The sequence below is a fragment of the Thalassophryne amazonica genome, chromosome 10 (genome assembly GCF_902500255.1).
Source record: "Thalassophryne amazonica chromosome 10, fThaAma1.1, whole genome shotgun sequence".
NCBI lineage: Eukaryota > Metazoa > Chordata > Actinopteri > Batrachoidiformes > Batrachoididae > Thalassophryne > Thalassophryne amazonica.
This window is the reverse complement of record NC_047112.1, coordinates 100,350,093-100,364,185: the sequence shown is the minus strand read 5'-3', so window position 1 is coordinate 100,364,185 and position 14,093 is coordinate 100,350,093. Positions and strand designations below refer to the sequence as shown.

At 41.0% G+C, this 14,093-nt stretch overlaps 1 protein-coding gene across 1 annotated transcript in view; it reads right to left on the bottom strand.

Annotated features, from left to right (window-relative positions):
• Nucleotides 1–13,410: 13,410 nt before the first annotated feature.
• LOC117518171 (E3 ubiquitin-protein ligase HERC2-like) overlaps nt 13,411–14,093 on the bottom strand; it is a 248,382-nt gene continuing 247,699 nt past the window's right edge. Inside the window, exon 87 of the mRNA XM_034179230.1 lies at nt 13,411–14,093. Coding sequence (XP_034035121.1) covers nt 13,821–14,093 — 273 coding nt within the window. The 3' untranslated portion in view covers nt 13,411–13,820.

The following is a 14,093-nucleotide window of genomic DNA, read 5'->3' as shown; positions in this document are numbered from 1 at the left end:
TCAGTTTCAAATATTTCTGAGTAAGATATAATGTAAAACATACATTAAATGGGGTTTTCAATGTTACGTTCAAATGGCCACAACATCCGTAATCTGGATCAGATCCGGTGTCGCAGGCCGAACAGAAAAAAATTGGTCCATCCTGCCTCCACTGCGCATGCATCATTTTGGAGCTCAGCAGCTTGTCTGAGACAGACTCTCTTCACCCAAAGTGATCAAATGGATTAATGGGATTATTAACCATCAGGTGACAAGGTAAAGCCTCTTAAATCATTGTAAAGTCAGTTTTAAGCAGAAACGAGGCGATAATTGGTGACTGAGGCGTAGTGAACGCATCAGCTAGCAGTTCACGTAGCTGCAGCACTCTGATCGCTTCCTCCGTCTTTTCTGATGAAATAATGATGAATTTATATGGAAATTATTGTTGTACAAAAGCTTCAGATATCTATTGCTGAGATAGATGATGATTTGAGTGAGTGAAGGCAGGGCGGACTGATTAGTAGTGGGGACCGTTCGGTCTGCGACACTGGATCAAACGCTCTCAAATATGAAAGAAATTTGATCATTTTTGACTATTACAAATTTTTGAAAATTTGTTTAATGTTGAAGATAGGGATTTTTACAATTTTCCAGGATTTTTCCTGACTTTGCTCTTTGACCTTGAAAATTTAATAAATTCTTACCTATCAGGATATGAATCTTCAGTAAAAATTTCTTTATATATGAAAAATTGTGGGCTCCAGGTTGTTCACAAACAGACAAGCAAACATAACCTCCACCAATGAAGTTGGAGGAGGCTATGAAGTTAACGAATGAAACGAATTTAACAGATGAATCACTTGGCCATAATATTGCTTTGGAAGAAGAGAATGTTGCTGACCGACTGAGGTCCCAATCCCATATGCACCCACAGACAGTAAAGGCCCGTTCTGAAGGCGCACTCGATGCAGAGATACTGAAGATGAAACATGCCAGCTTTGAGAGCGCTGGGAAGCCATCTTTGTTCTACCATTGAAGCACGCTGTCTGAGTTACCAGAGAACCAGGAGCTGAGATATTCAGCTGTTCATTTCATCATCTTTCGTCTTCCCAGTCTGTGAATCGGTCTGTGCTTTGCATTTGCCTGGTGGCTCATCCTCTGCTGTGGGCGGGACCGGGTCAAACTGCATCTTATGAAAAATTTCCTTTGCACCGTTGGATAGGATTTGAGTTGTTTATTTATAAATGAATAAATAAGTATTTATAAAATGGCTCATGCAATTTAGCTAGGCCTACTTATGATTTGTACTAATTGTAGTTTATCTGTTTCTTACGGTGGCCCTGAAGTGCAAAACACAACAGCAAATCGCAGAGCAAAACAGCACATCAAAAAAGCACAACAGCAAATCGCACAGTACAACAGCAAATCAAAAAAGCACAACAGCAAATCGCACAGCACAACATCAAATCGCACAACAGCAAATCGCACAGCACATCAGCAAATCAAAAAAACATGACAGCAAATCGCACAGCACAGCAAATCGCACAGCACAACATCAATTTGCACAACAGCAAATCGCACAGCACAACAGCAAATCAAAAAAACATGACAGCAAATCGCACAGCACAACAGCAAATCAAAAAAACATGACAGCAAATCGAACACAACAGCAAAAGAGAAACGACAACATTAAACGGAAAAGGTAGGTACCTTCGGGCGACGCGAATCATCGCCGATTGGACGGTGGTCCGTCCTGTCTTGTGAACCGGATGGTTTACGTTTTCAAAATATGAGCGCCGCTAGTGAAAACGTACATGCTCTTAAGCTTGAAGGTCGCGCAAGTGTCCTCCCCGTCTTCTTTTAGCCTTTTCCCACAATCACTGCAGAAGTTTGGTTTATCCTCGAACTCTTTGTTACAGTTTTGGCAATACATCGCGGCACGTTCGTTTGTTTCTGTTTGTCTGGCACCTGAGTATACAGTGTTCCGATTCACAGGACAGGACGGGCCACCGTCCAATCAGCGATGATTCGTGTTGCCCGAAGGTACCTACCTTTTCCGTTTTGGTTAATGTTGTCGTTTCTCTTTTACTGTTGTGTTTTGCACTTCAGGCCCACCATACTTTTTTTTTTTTTTAAACTGCATTTCACTTATTGTAATTTGTACTTACACTGTGTATTTTCTGTTTTTATGTCTCTAATAGTACAGACCTTTAGCCACGTCTTCTCTTACATCTGGGGGCAACATCTGTAGCAGTCGCATTTTTGGAGTCAGGAGCGTTGCTATCCTGTACGTCATGATGCAGACGGAATGCAGACGTGCCACTGGTGCCCATCAGTTCTAACAGACGCGAGGCGTGCACACACACTGGCGACTTCAGAGAGCACAGGCTCAAAGGATGCTGCTTGGCAGTGTTCAATGAGTCTCACGGACCACAGCAGTGGAAATGTTGCACTGGGAGCGGAGTTGCCGGACTCTAGGTCATTAGAAGCATCCTTGAATATCTTAAGAAGCGCAACTACTGGTTTCAAAGTGTTTGCTTATATCTGTGCAATTCTTTGATACTGGTTATTGCTCAGCTGTAATGTGGAGATCTCCTCATGCTGTTGCAATACAGAATCCAGCATATCATAATTTGAATTTGATGGATCTCGATGGATTGTTTAAGGATTTCTTCACACTGTTTTGCAGAGTTCACCCGCAGCAAAAGTTCAAACCACCTGCTCCCGCGAGACTCGCATTGGGTCCTGCGGGACCCGGCTGGATCCAATCCCCATACAGCCCTCTGCTATGGTTCAACAAAAATCTTGACCCTGGTAGTTTTTGGTTTTCGCAAAATAATTTTGTTTCTGTGTGCAAAGTAAAATAATTTAAGCATCCAAAATAAATCTAGGATGTTCAGAAATACTGTGTTGAAGATTCCTTGCTCTGTCAAAAAAGCACTTGGGAAATTTTTGAATGATAAATATCATGGGTGTGCTAATAATTTTGTCCTCATCTGTGCTCTTAAAGATTTCTTCCTCCCTTGCACTATGAGAGACTGGCTATATTTATTATACTGCCATTATTGTAATCGTTCCCACTTCCAAACATCTACCTGAAGATAATCACATTCCTGGACCTACATTGGGCAACGTATCCTCCCCTTTAATTACTCCATGAAGTCAGTATCTGATTGCCCTGAATCAGAACATCAGAGATATTTGGTTCTGTGGAGAGTTTTACTTTAATGTAGAAAGACACTGAGATATCAGTCTCAAATTTCCGCCGCCATCAGTCCACTTTATCAGTGTGTCAGGCAGATAACTGAAAACGTCCAACAAGAACCAAATATATGTGCCAGAAAGCTTCAGCAGAAACCTTTTTTCTAATTTGGGTGAACTGGAAAGACCTTTGATTCACTCCTCCCCTCCACACTGCAGGATTTTGTGTCACCAACAGAGTGACATTCGTGGTTCAGAAAATATTCAGCTAACCTGTTTGGGAGAAATGCTGTCTACAGCCAGAGCAACTACTGCAGCTTTATCACACAGAATGTACAGCAACACACACATTTTACAAAAGTCTTCTAAAGTGTCATAGCACACAGCTTGAAGAAAGTCATGTTTGACCAAAGGCTCAGAGAACTTATGATTCAGTGAACAAAAATGAGGCCAATTAGAGAACACGAGGATCTGTAGGTGCTTCTGCAGCTCATCTTATTGTAGAAAAGTGTTTTAAATCTGAGCTGATGCTCAGTTGGTTTCATGGTCCAATGTTACAAGGTGAGGCAGTGGCTGTGCAGAGCATTAAAGCCTGTAGACACTAAACACAAAGTTCAGCATCACTTTCCCAGAAGGCACATGGGACATATGACCTAGATTTGCTCTGTTTCCTGGTAATGAAATCCTTTTCTGTATGACTCCACCATGAAACAGAGATTGGTGATTAAAGCTGAACCACACTTTCAGAGCAACAGAGTAGTCACGTGTCTTGCTGGCTTCCCTCACTAGTCACCTTTTGCACAATCACCCAGTTTTTGAGAATTGCCTAATCCAAACACATTTACCTGTGTGTTCCTCACTGTGTATATATATATATATATATATATATATATATATATATATATATATATATACACACACACACAGTGAGGAAAATACGTATTTGAACACCCTGCGGTTTTGCAAGTTCTCCCACTTAGAAATCATGGAGGGGTCTGAAATTTTCATCTTAGGTGCATGTCCACTGTGAGAGACAGAATCTTAAAAAAAAAAACAAAAAAAAAAAACAAACAAAAAAAACAAATCTGGAAATCACAATGTATTATTTTTTAAAAATTTATTTGTATGTTACTGCTGCAAATAAGTATTTGAACACCTGTGAAAATCAATGTTAATATTTGCTACAGTAGCCTTTGTTTGCAATTACAGAGAACAAACGTTTCCTGTAGTTTTTCACCAGGTTTGGACACACTGCAGCAGGGATTTTGGTCCACTCCTCCATACAGATCTTCTCTAGACTTTTCAGGTTTGGAGTTTCAGCTCCCTCCAAAGATTTTCTATTGAGTTCAGGTCTGGAGACTGGCCAGGCCACTCCAGGACCTTGAAATGCTTCTCTCGGAGACCCTCCTTAGTTGCCCTGGCTGTATGTTTGGGGTCATTGTCATGCTGGAAAACCCAGCCATGACCCATCTTCAATGCTCTTACTGAGGGAAGGAGGTTGTTTGCCAAAATCTCGCAATACATGACCCCATCCATCCTCCCTTCAATACGGTGCAGTCGTCCTGTCTCCTTTGCAGAAGAGCACCCCCAGAGTATGATGTTTCCACCCCGATGCTTCACGGTTGGGATGGTTTTCTTGGGGTTGTTCTCATCCTCTAAACATGGTAAGTGGAGTTGATTCCAAAAAGCTCTGTTTTGGTCTCATCTGACCACATGACCTTCTCCCATGCCTCCTCTGGATCATCCAGATGGTCACTGGTGAACTTCAAATGGGCCTGGACATGTGCTGGCTTGAGCAGGGGGACCTTGCTGCCCTGCAGGATTTTAAACCATGACAGCATCATGTGTTACTAATATAATCTTTGTGACTGTGGTCCCAGCTCTCTTCAGGTCATTGACCAGGTCCTCCTGTGTAGTTCTGAGCTTTCTCAGAATCATCCTTACCCCACAAAGTGAGATCTTGCATGGAATCCCAGACCAAGAGAGACTGACACTCATCTTGTGTTTCTTCCACTTTCTAATAAATAATCATAACAGTTGTCTTCTACCAAGCTGCTTGCCTGTTGTCCTGTAGTCCATCCCAGCCTTGTGCAGGTCTACAGTTTTGTCCCTGGTGTCCTTAGACAGCTCTTTGGTCTTGGCTATGGTGGACAGGTTGGAGTGTGATTGATTGAGTGTGTGAACAGGTGTCTTTTATACAGGTAACAAGTTCAAAGAGGTGCAATTAATACAGGTAAAGAGTGCAGAATAAGAGGACTTAAGATGAAAATTTCAGACCCCTACATGATTTATAAGTGGGAGAACTTGCAAAACCACAGGGTGTTCAAATACTTTTTTTCCTCACTGTATATATATACAGACACACACACAGTGGTATGTAAAAGTTTGGGCACCCCGATGATTCCCATAATTTTCCTTTATAAATCATTGGTTGTTTGCATCACCAATTTCAGTTAAATATATCATATAGCAGACAAACACAGTGATATTTGAGAAGTGAAATGAAGTTTATAGGATTTACATAAAGTGTGCAATAATTCTTTAAACAAAATTAGGCAGGTGCATAAATTTGGGCACCCCAACAGAAAAAAATACATCAATATTTAGTAGATCCTCCTTTTGCAGAAATAACAGCCTCTAAACTCTTCCTATAGCTTCCAATGAGGGTCTGGATTCTGGTTGAAGGTATTTTGGACCGTTCTTCTTTACAAAACATCTCAGGTTTGTTGGTTTCCGAGCATGGACAGCCCGCTTAAAATCACACCACAGATGTTCAATAATATTCAGGTCTGGGGACTGAGATGGCCATTCCTTGTTCCTCTGCGTGAATGCCTTAGTAGATTTTGAGCAGTGTTTAGGGTCGTTGTCTTGTTGAAAGATCCAGCCCCAGCGCAAGTTCAACTTTGTCACTGATTCATGAACATTGTTCTCAAGAATCCGCTGATATTCACTGGAATCCATGTGACCCTCAACTTTAACAAGATTCCCAGTACCTGCACTGACCACACAGCCCACATCATGATGGAAGTACCTCCAAATTTTACTGTAGGTAGCAAGTGTTTTTCTTGGAATGCTGTGTTCTTTTTCAGCCATGCATACTGCCCCTTGTTATGTCCAAATAACTCAATTTAGTTTCATCAGTCCACAGCACCTTATTCCAAAATGAAGCTGGTTTGGCCAAATGTGCTTTAGCATACCTCAAGTGACTGTGGTATGTACGAAGAAAAGGCTTCCTCTGCATTACAGCATCACACAGCAACTCTCTGTGCAAAATGCACTGTATAGTTGAACGATGCACAGAGACACTATCTGCAGCAAGATTGTATTGTAGGTGCTGCTATACAATACTGCTGGAACCTCAATTTCCCTGAGGGAATCTTTCTAAGGGATCAATAAAGTTCTATCTAGTCTAATCTAATCTAGTCAGGACAAAGTATAAAAGAATATTTCAAACATTGATGCAAACTTTTGAACTGATATAATTTTCATAATTTCATCATTTCATTTATTACATTCGTTGCTTTTTTGTTACTTTTGGTGAAGAACATTTGTATGTAGAGGAAAAAAGTCTGGTTTGCTCTTTTTACCATTTCAAACAAAGAGGATGCAAACCTTTGCACTCAGCTGTAGCTTGGGTTATGACATATGCACACTCTGCTTGTACATCTAATGAAACTAAACATATGGAATAACAAGACTGAAATAGACTGTTGCCTAGGTGCTTGCTCAGAGGGGTTGGTAAGGTTAGACCTTGGCCTTGTGAAGTACCATGGGGTGACTTGTGTTGTGATTTGGGGCTATAAAACTAAACTGAATTGAACTGTAAATAGAAAACTTCACCTTTTTGCTCCACTGCTTCCCCTCAGGGAGCTTTGGCAGCTACTTTAGTCTTGCATACTGAACTTGAAAACCCCTCAGTTGGATCCACTGGGTAAGTAGCAGTACCCAGGTTCTAGCACACTCTGGGATGACACACAGCAGTCTGATTGGCTAATTTTATATTTTGCCCAAAACATGGCCATAACTAATTAATGAAATATAATCCCTTTGTGCCTTCTGCATTTCTTTAGGACCAGTTTCTGCACACTATACATAGTAAAGTGGAGCTGGACACACTCAAAATGTACTTTTGCATTAAGCAAGACTCCCATTTCCACAAACGATCGGATACCCAATCAGTGGCCTTAGTGGTGTTATAGAAGTTGCAGCCAATTGTGAAAACTGTAAACATGATCAATAATTGTGACACTGTAACCCATCGTGAGCCACAAAAGTGATCAGAAAAAGGTGAAGTTAGATTGTAATCAATGCAAATGTTTCCGTAAAATGAGATATTGGCAGTAACATTCATGTCTCTGGATCATCTGCCTTTGAGATCAAGAGATATATGGGAAGAGCTTATAGAGTCAATGGACAGTGGTGTTCGGTGATGCTGATATTGCAGGAGAAAAAGGTCCAAGTCTTCAAGGTCTTAGTGCTTCCTGACTTAGGGTCCTATATCACTGGGATGTGCCAGCCTGTGAACGGTAATTGCAAGGGAAATTGCTTAATTTTGAGTAACGTTCACTGGGTGGGGCCCTTCCTTTGCTTCACTCCCAGGGCGTCGCCAGCGTGATCACGCCTGGATTTTAAATTTTTCCAAAGATGGCGAGGTGAAAACACTCTCAGTTTGCTCCCAGTGCCATCACGGGTGTCGTGCGACCCTCTGAATGCTCTCACTGCAACTCCTAACATGAGAGATTCATGAGAGAACTGTGGGATGGCTGGTGTGGGGAGACATCAGGACTAATAATGTTATTACTTAATGGGTTTTGGGGGGGGGGGGGTTGCTTTTATTGAGGTGTACAATTCTGCAGGAGCAGAGTGCACAGCACTGTCGTGTTTAATCTTTTTTAAATCTGGAGAGCTCATCTCCCGTGCCCCACCCCACCCTCCGTCTCTCTCTGAAAACGTGCGATGGCAGTTCTTTGATGTGCTTGCTGTGAGGACAACACACAAGCTATAATATGATGACACGCTTTCATGAAATGACACACTCCCCAGTTCCAGCTCCAACAGCGCACGTCTTTACACTAGGAAAATCTTTCTGCTCAGTGGTGTGTGGTGGAAATGTGATGATCTGTCCATCAGAGCCAAATGCAGAAGGACAGCACTCCTCTCAGTTATTACTGTCATATTCAAGAAGATTTGAGGCTGTAATTGCTGCCAAAGGTGCATCAACAAGTATTGAGCAAAGGGTGCTTATGTACATGTGTTTTCTTAGTTATTATTTTAATAATTTGCAAAAAAAAAATCATGTCATTATGGGATGTAGTGAGAATTTTGAGTTTACTCCATTTTGGTGTCAAACGTACAACCCGCAGGCAAAAACTGCCTCGCTAGGGGGTTCAATCCAGCCCACGAATGAATTTTGAAAGTTAAACAAACAAACAAACAAACAAAAAAATCATAAGACTTAAACTCAAAATTTGTAAAAAAAAAAAGGCAATTCTTAAATAATTCGCTAGGGCGCAATGTGTAGTCAGAGGAGAGGAGCGCACTGTTTTAAACAAGTAAAATGAGGTAAAAGGCACAACTCTGCCACTCAGACTGAACAGCAGATGGTAGCAACGCGTCCTCTGCTAATTATGGTGTAGGTTACCTTATTTTCTACTCACCTTGACACCCTCATTAGCCAAAATGTCTGCCAAAAAGGAAAAAAAGTGAATACTGAGTGTGGCGTTTTCCAAGAGAAATGGACCGCTTCCTACTTATTCAGAGATAAATGAGAAACCTGTGTGCTTTGTGTGTAATCAACAAGTGTTGGTGCTCAAGGAAACATAATATTCAGCGCCAGTATGAGACTCGTCATGGTGAAAAAATACAATTTTTGCAAGGACGACTGAGGAGAAGAAGATAAATGAATTGCTGGTGGGTCTGAGGAAAGAGCAGTCAGTTTTCACCTGGAGCCGAGAGGCCAGTGAAGCAGCAGAGTAAAAGCCACCTACCTAATTGCTAACGAAATAGCATTAGCATTAAAGTCACATTTCGATGGTGAGTTAAAACATGCATGGAAAACGGCTGCAGAACTCGTGTGTCCTGAGAAGCGAGAAGCATTTACCAACATCAGTCTGGCTAGGAATAGTACGGCACAGTAATAGTATCAGAACTATCGACTTAGGCAGGCAGTTGGAACACAAAGTCAAGTCATTTCTTGCATTTTCTGTTGCAACTGATGAGAGAACTCACAGACACTGCTCAAAATGAGCAGTTCCTTGAGTTGATGCCTATGAGTAACACTACAACAACTGAGGACACTTTCGGCTCTGTGGTTGGTGCACTGGACAGAGCGAGAATTGACCAGTCCCGGGCTGTCAGCTTCGATACAGACGGTGTGCCATCAATGATCTGAAGAAAAGCAGGGGTTGTGACAAAGTACAGGCTGCTAATGGAGAAAATGGTTTCTGGACACTGCACTGTATTTTACACCACAAAGCATTGCGTTGCCAAGTCATTAAAAATGGATCACTTCATGAAGGTGGTTGTCCGAGCTGTTAATTTCATCTGAGCCAGAGACCTGGATCATTGTGTGTTTGACTGCCTTTCTCAGTGGCAATCAATCAATCAATTTTTTTATATAGCGCCAAATCACAACAAACAGTTGCCCCAAGGCGCTTTATATTGTAAGGCAAGGCCATACAATAATTATGTAAAACCCCAACGGTCAAAACGACCCCCTGTGAGCAAGCACTGGCTACAGTGGGAAGGAAAAAAAAAAAATCACGTTACTGATACCCTGCCACACCACACTGAAGTAAGATGGTTGAGCAGAGGTGCTGCGCTGAGTTTGTCGCTCACCTTTCACAGTCAAAACTTCCGTTGTGCCTGTCGACAGCCAACAAATTGATTTGCAATGTGATGCAGATTTGAAGGACAAGTTTGCCTCAGTGGGCTTGGACACATTTTATCAGTATCTCTTGCATGGGTGACACCTGATATCGATACACTTGTGCACGCCAAAATAAGCCGCGTTTCAGGAACAAAAACAAAGTAGTCTAGACATGAATATCTCCTTTAAAATGCTGCTTCAGACACTGACTGCACTTAAAGAATACAGTTCTATGAAAAAGAATTCTTGCTGTAGAAATAGTTAAAAAATGTTCCATTTAATGTAACAGCTTCACTACAAAAGAGTTTGGGTTGGTGGAATCCTATTGTTTATGTAATGGCATAAATTTTAAAGTGCAACACTATATTTTCAGTATCAATACCTTTGAGTTAAAGTTTTGTTTGTATAATTTGTGCAAACACTTGTCTTAAGAAATCTGAGGTTATTCATACATTTTGATATGTTGAGATGTTTTGCAAAAGGATATTTCATTAAATTTGAAGATTTTTCTAACGTACGTGTACTTCTTTGCGTGAAAACAAAGGGAAAAAACAAGGACTTATTATTTATAGGTAATTATGTTATGATTGTATTGCTCTGGTCCGCTTGACATCTAATTAGCTGTATGTGGCCCCTGAACCCAAAATGAGTCTGACACCCCTGTGTAGCATAACAAAATGTGGAAAAAGTGAAGCACTGTGAATACTTTCTGAATGCAATATATATATATATATATATATATATATATATATATATATATATATATATACATACACACACACATATACAAACAGCTGGGTGCTCCTTGTCACTTGATTGGTATTTTGTATGTCACATGACATGGATTATTCGTCCCATTTGTGTTGCATTACTGTGCAAATATGGTTCCATACATTCTGTACCATTGCATGCTGCGTCAGCTGCACGCACACAAACTAATGGGGGTGGAGTTTAGCTAAACATGGCAGTTTGTTTTACATGACGGACGACGACTTGAAGGCACTAACTGACGGTGCTAATTTTTCTAACAAAAAGCAAATACACTACACCGTAAACGTACCATTGCACACTGCATGAGCTGTGGGCCCACACACTAATGGAGAGGAGTTTAGCTAAACATGGCAGAGTTTGTTTTACTGACGTACAATAATTTGAAGGACCTAACTGACCGTGTTAAATCTTCTAACACAAAAAACAAATCCACTACGCCATAAGCCATCTGGAGGCATGAAGAACTGTTTGGGTGAAGTTAGTACACGGCATCACAGGCTACATTATCAGGATTGTTTTTTGCAAGTTGACTGAGAACAATTTTGGACTCCTACTTAAAGTTTGTGTGGACTGATGACGTCAAAGCAGCAGTGATGAACACCAAAATGTAAGTCCCTTTTCTGTTGTTTATAAAGTAATACAATATCAAATGACAAGGATCTGTTTTTGCTGTTATATAAAACAAATAATGAATGTTTTTTCATTCTTGCAATGGAAGCAATATTTCATGAGGTGAAAGATGGAATGTTCCATTCAATGAGGCTTCCATCTTTCACCTCATGAAATACTCGTTTCATTGCAAGAATGAAAAAAAAAACATCCATTTGTATAATATTACATGGTAATACTAGGCCCAGATCATTTATCTGAACTTCCAAAGGCAGAGGACTATAAAAGAAGGAGAAGAAAAAAAAAGAAAAAAAAAGGACTATACATAGTTTAATTTTCTTAAAACTCTCACTGTGACCAACCTATCGCACAGTAAAAAATACACAGAAAACAATATGCTCACTGAGAGCCAATCATACCAGAGTTGTGCCAGTTCAGTTTTGGAATTAGAAATTCACGGCCTGGCTCCGTCTTTAGAACAGGAATGTACTAAGAAGCACTGACCGACACTGGCATCATGTACTTTGTGAGTATTATTCGAAGGGAAAATGTAAGTCGACAAAGAATTCCAATGACTTTTAAGCCAATCAGCTTTCGTGAACTCAGTGGTCTCACACACATGAATGACTTTACTACAGGTATGTGCAGTGGGGGAGAAAAAAAAAAAAAAAAAGAGGGTTCTTAAAGGGACATGCCTTCATAGCACAAAACAATAAAAACCAAACAAAACAAACAAACACCTTCCAGACAGTAATGTTTTTGTTGTGGAACATAACAGGGCTGCTGTCTTCACAAATTATGGCTCGTCTTTTAAAGGTCTGATTTATTTAGGTTTAGTAAATTAAGGAGTGGCTACACCTTCTTGTGCTCAAGTGCATCTGACGCAATACTTCAGTTAATCCCACAGTTAAGAGGTAAAACAGAAACCCAGTGTCAGGGTTCACAGGCGAGAGAGGACAGAGAGAGAACAAAGCACGTAAGTGAGCCTGCGACCTGGTTTAGAAAATGTAATACCACACGTTCAAACCCTTTCTAAGCTCATTACATTTCTACAGGTCATCTTAATCCAGACTACAGTGTTTCATTTGTAGAGCACTGATCCAAAAAAGTAATAAAACAAAATAAAAATCCAGGAAACTGATATTAAAAAATTAATACAAAAAGTAGACAAATGAATTCATATTTGTTTCTGCAGAATGTCAGATCCAGATGGCTTGTCCAGCCTGAAGAACACAAGAGCAACAAAAAAATATGGCCCCGCTCGTATGTTACGTTGGTTGAGGTGATAATAAAATATGGAATTTATTTCTATAGTGAAAGACTGGTGTTTTAAATGTAGTATATGGTATCTTTGTACAGAGAAAGATTGCAGTTTTAAAATTGTGTACTGACCCCATTTTCGAAAGGAACCTTCCTCCAGCCTCCCCCAAAGCACCACCATGAAATTGCTTTAATCAGAAGAGGTTTTCTTTAGTTATTGTGTCTAAACAAAAAGTTTACAAATGGATGTCTGGACAGACACCCGCGCAGACGGCTGGGCTGAAAACACAGTGCCATACAGGGGCATAAAAACAAAGACAATCACTGCGGCCTAAAGAACAGAAAAAGATCACAAAGGAGGTTTAGATTTTTCCTTTTCAGTTTATTAACAGAAATGTTGGTTAGTGTGCTTGGTTTCAGGGCGGAAGGTTCCCGGTTCAAACCCCACCCTTGCCACAGTTCTCCATGTAATATAGAGATGCATCAGGAAGAGCATCCGGTGTAAAACGTGCCAAATCAACATGCGATCCACCTTAGATCTGCTGTGGTGACTCAGTGAAACAAGGGAGCAGCTGAAGGGACTTACTTTTAATATGCAGGAATGAGAGCCTTGGTGAATACATGGCACAATCATATATACAATCTGTAAGGAGACAGTGCACGTGGAGGAGCAAGGACAGCAACCTTAAAACCATCCTTCAGGGAGCTCTGACCCACACTTCAAGTTAAAAAATTTTATGTAAAGAAATGTGTTTACCAAGAAACGTAACTAATACTACTGTTTTGTCACACGTCGGTTTGTATGTACAAACTAGGAACAGGAAATCTACACAAACCGGGCGGGGGAAATCTACCACAGTGTTTGGCTGGAGCCTTTCTTTCTGTAATGTACTATACATTTTTCCCCATGATATACAAGAATCACAATCACCTTTTGAAGAAACTAAGTAAGAGCGAACCTTTGTTCCTCTCTGTAGCTTATAATGCTTTTAAAAGCTCATTGCACATTTTCCCCCCATAGATGTTTGTGTCTTCATAGAACGTCTGTATGAATGTGCATATCAACTTCCTGTGGTGGCTGCATCACCTCAACTCTTCGGGGATCAGTGCTTCTGCAAAGGTCAGACAGACTTCAGTGTCCTGTCAGGTAGTCCTGGGTGGAGTCTGAAGCGAAGGAGTCAGCGTCCTCATTGTCAGAGTCTTCGCTGCTGTCATCAGCGGCGGGCTCCCCGGACAGAGCGATGCGGGCGTAGTCATCAGTGTCAATAGACTTGCAGAAGTGAATGGCGTACTTGAGTTTCTCCTCCAGCACCTGCTTACAGGAGTACCTTGGCAGCTTCAGCAGGAAGAAACATGTGTAGGACTCCGGGAGGAAGTGGTCAGGGGGGTTGTACTTATCTAGCAC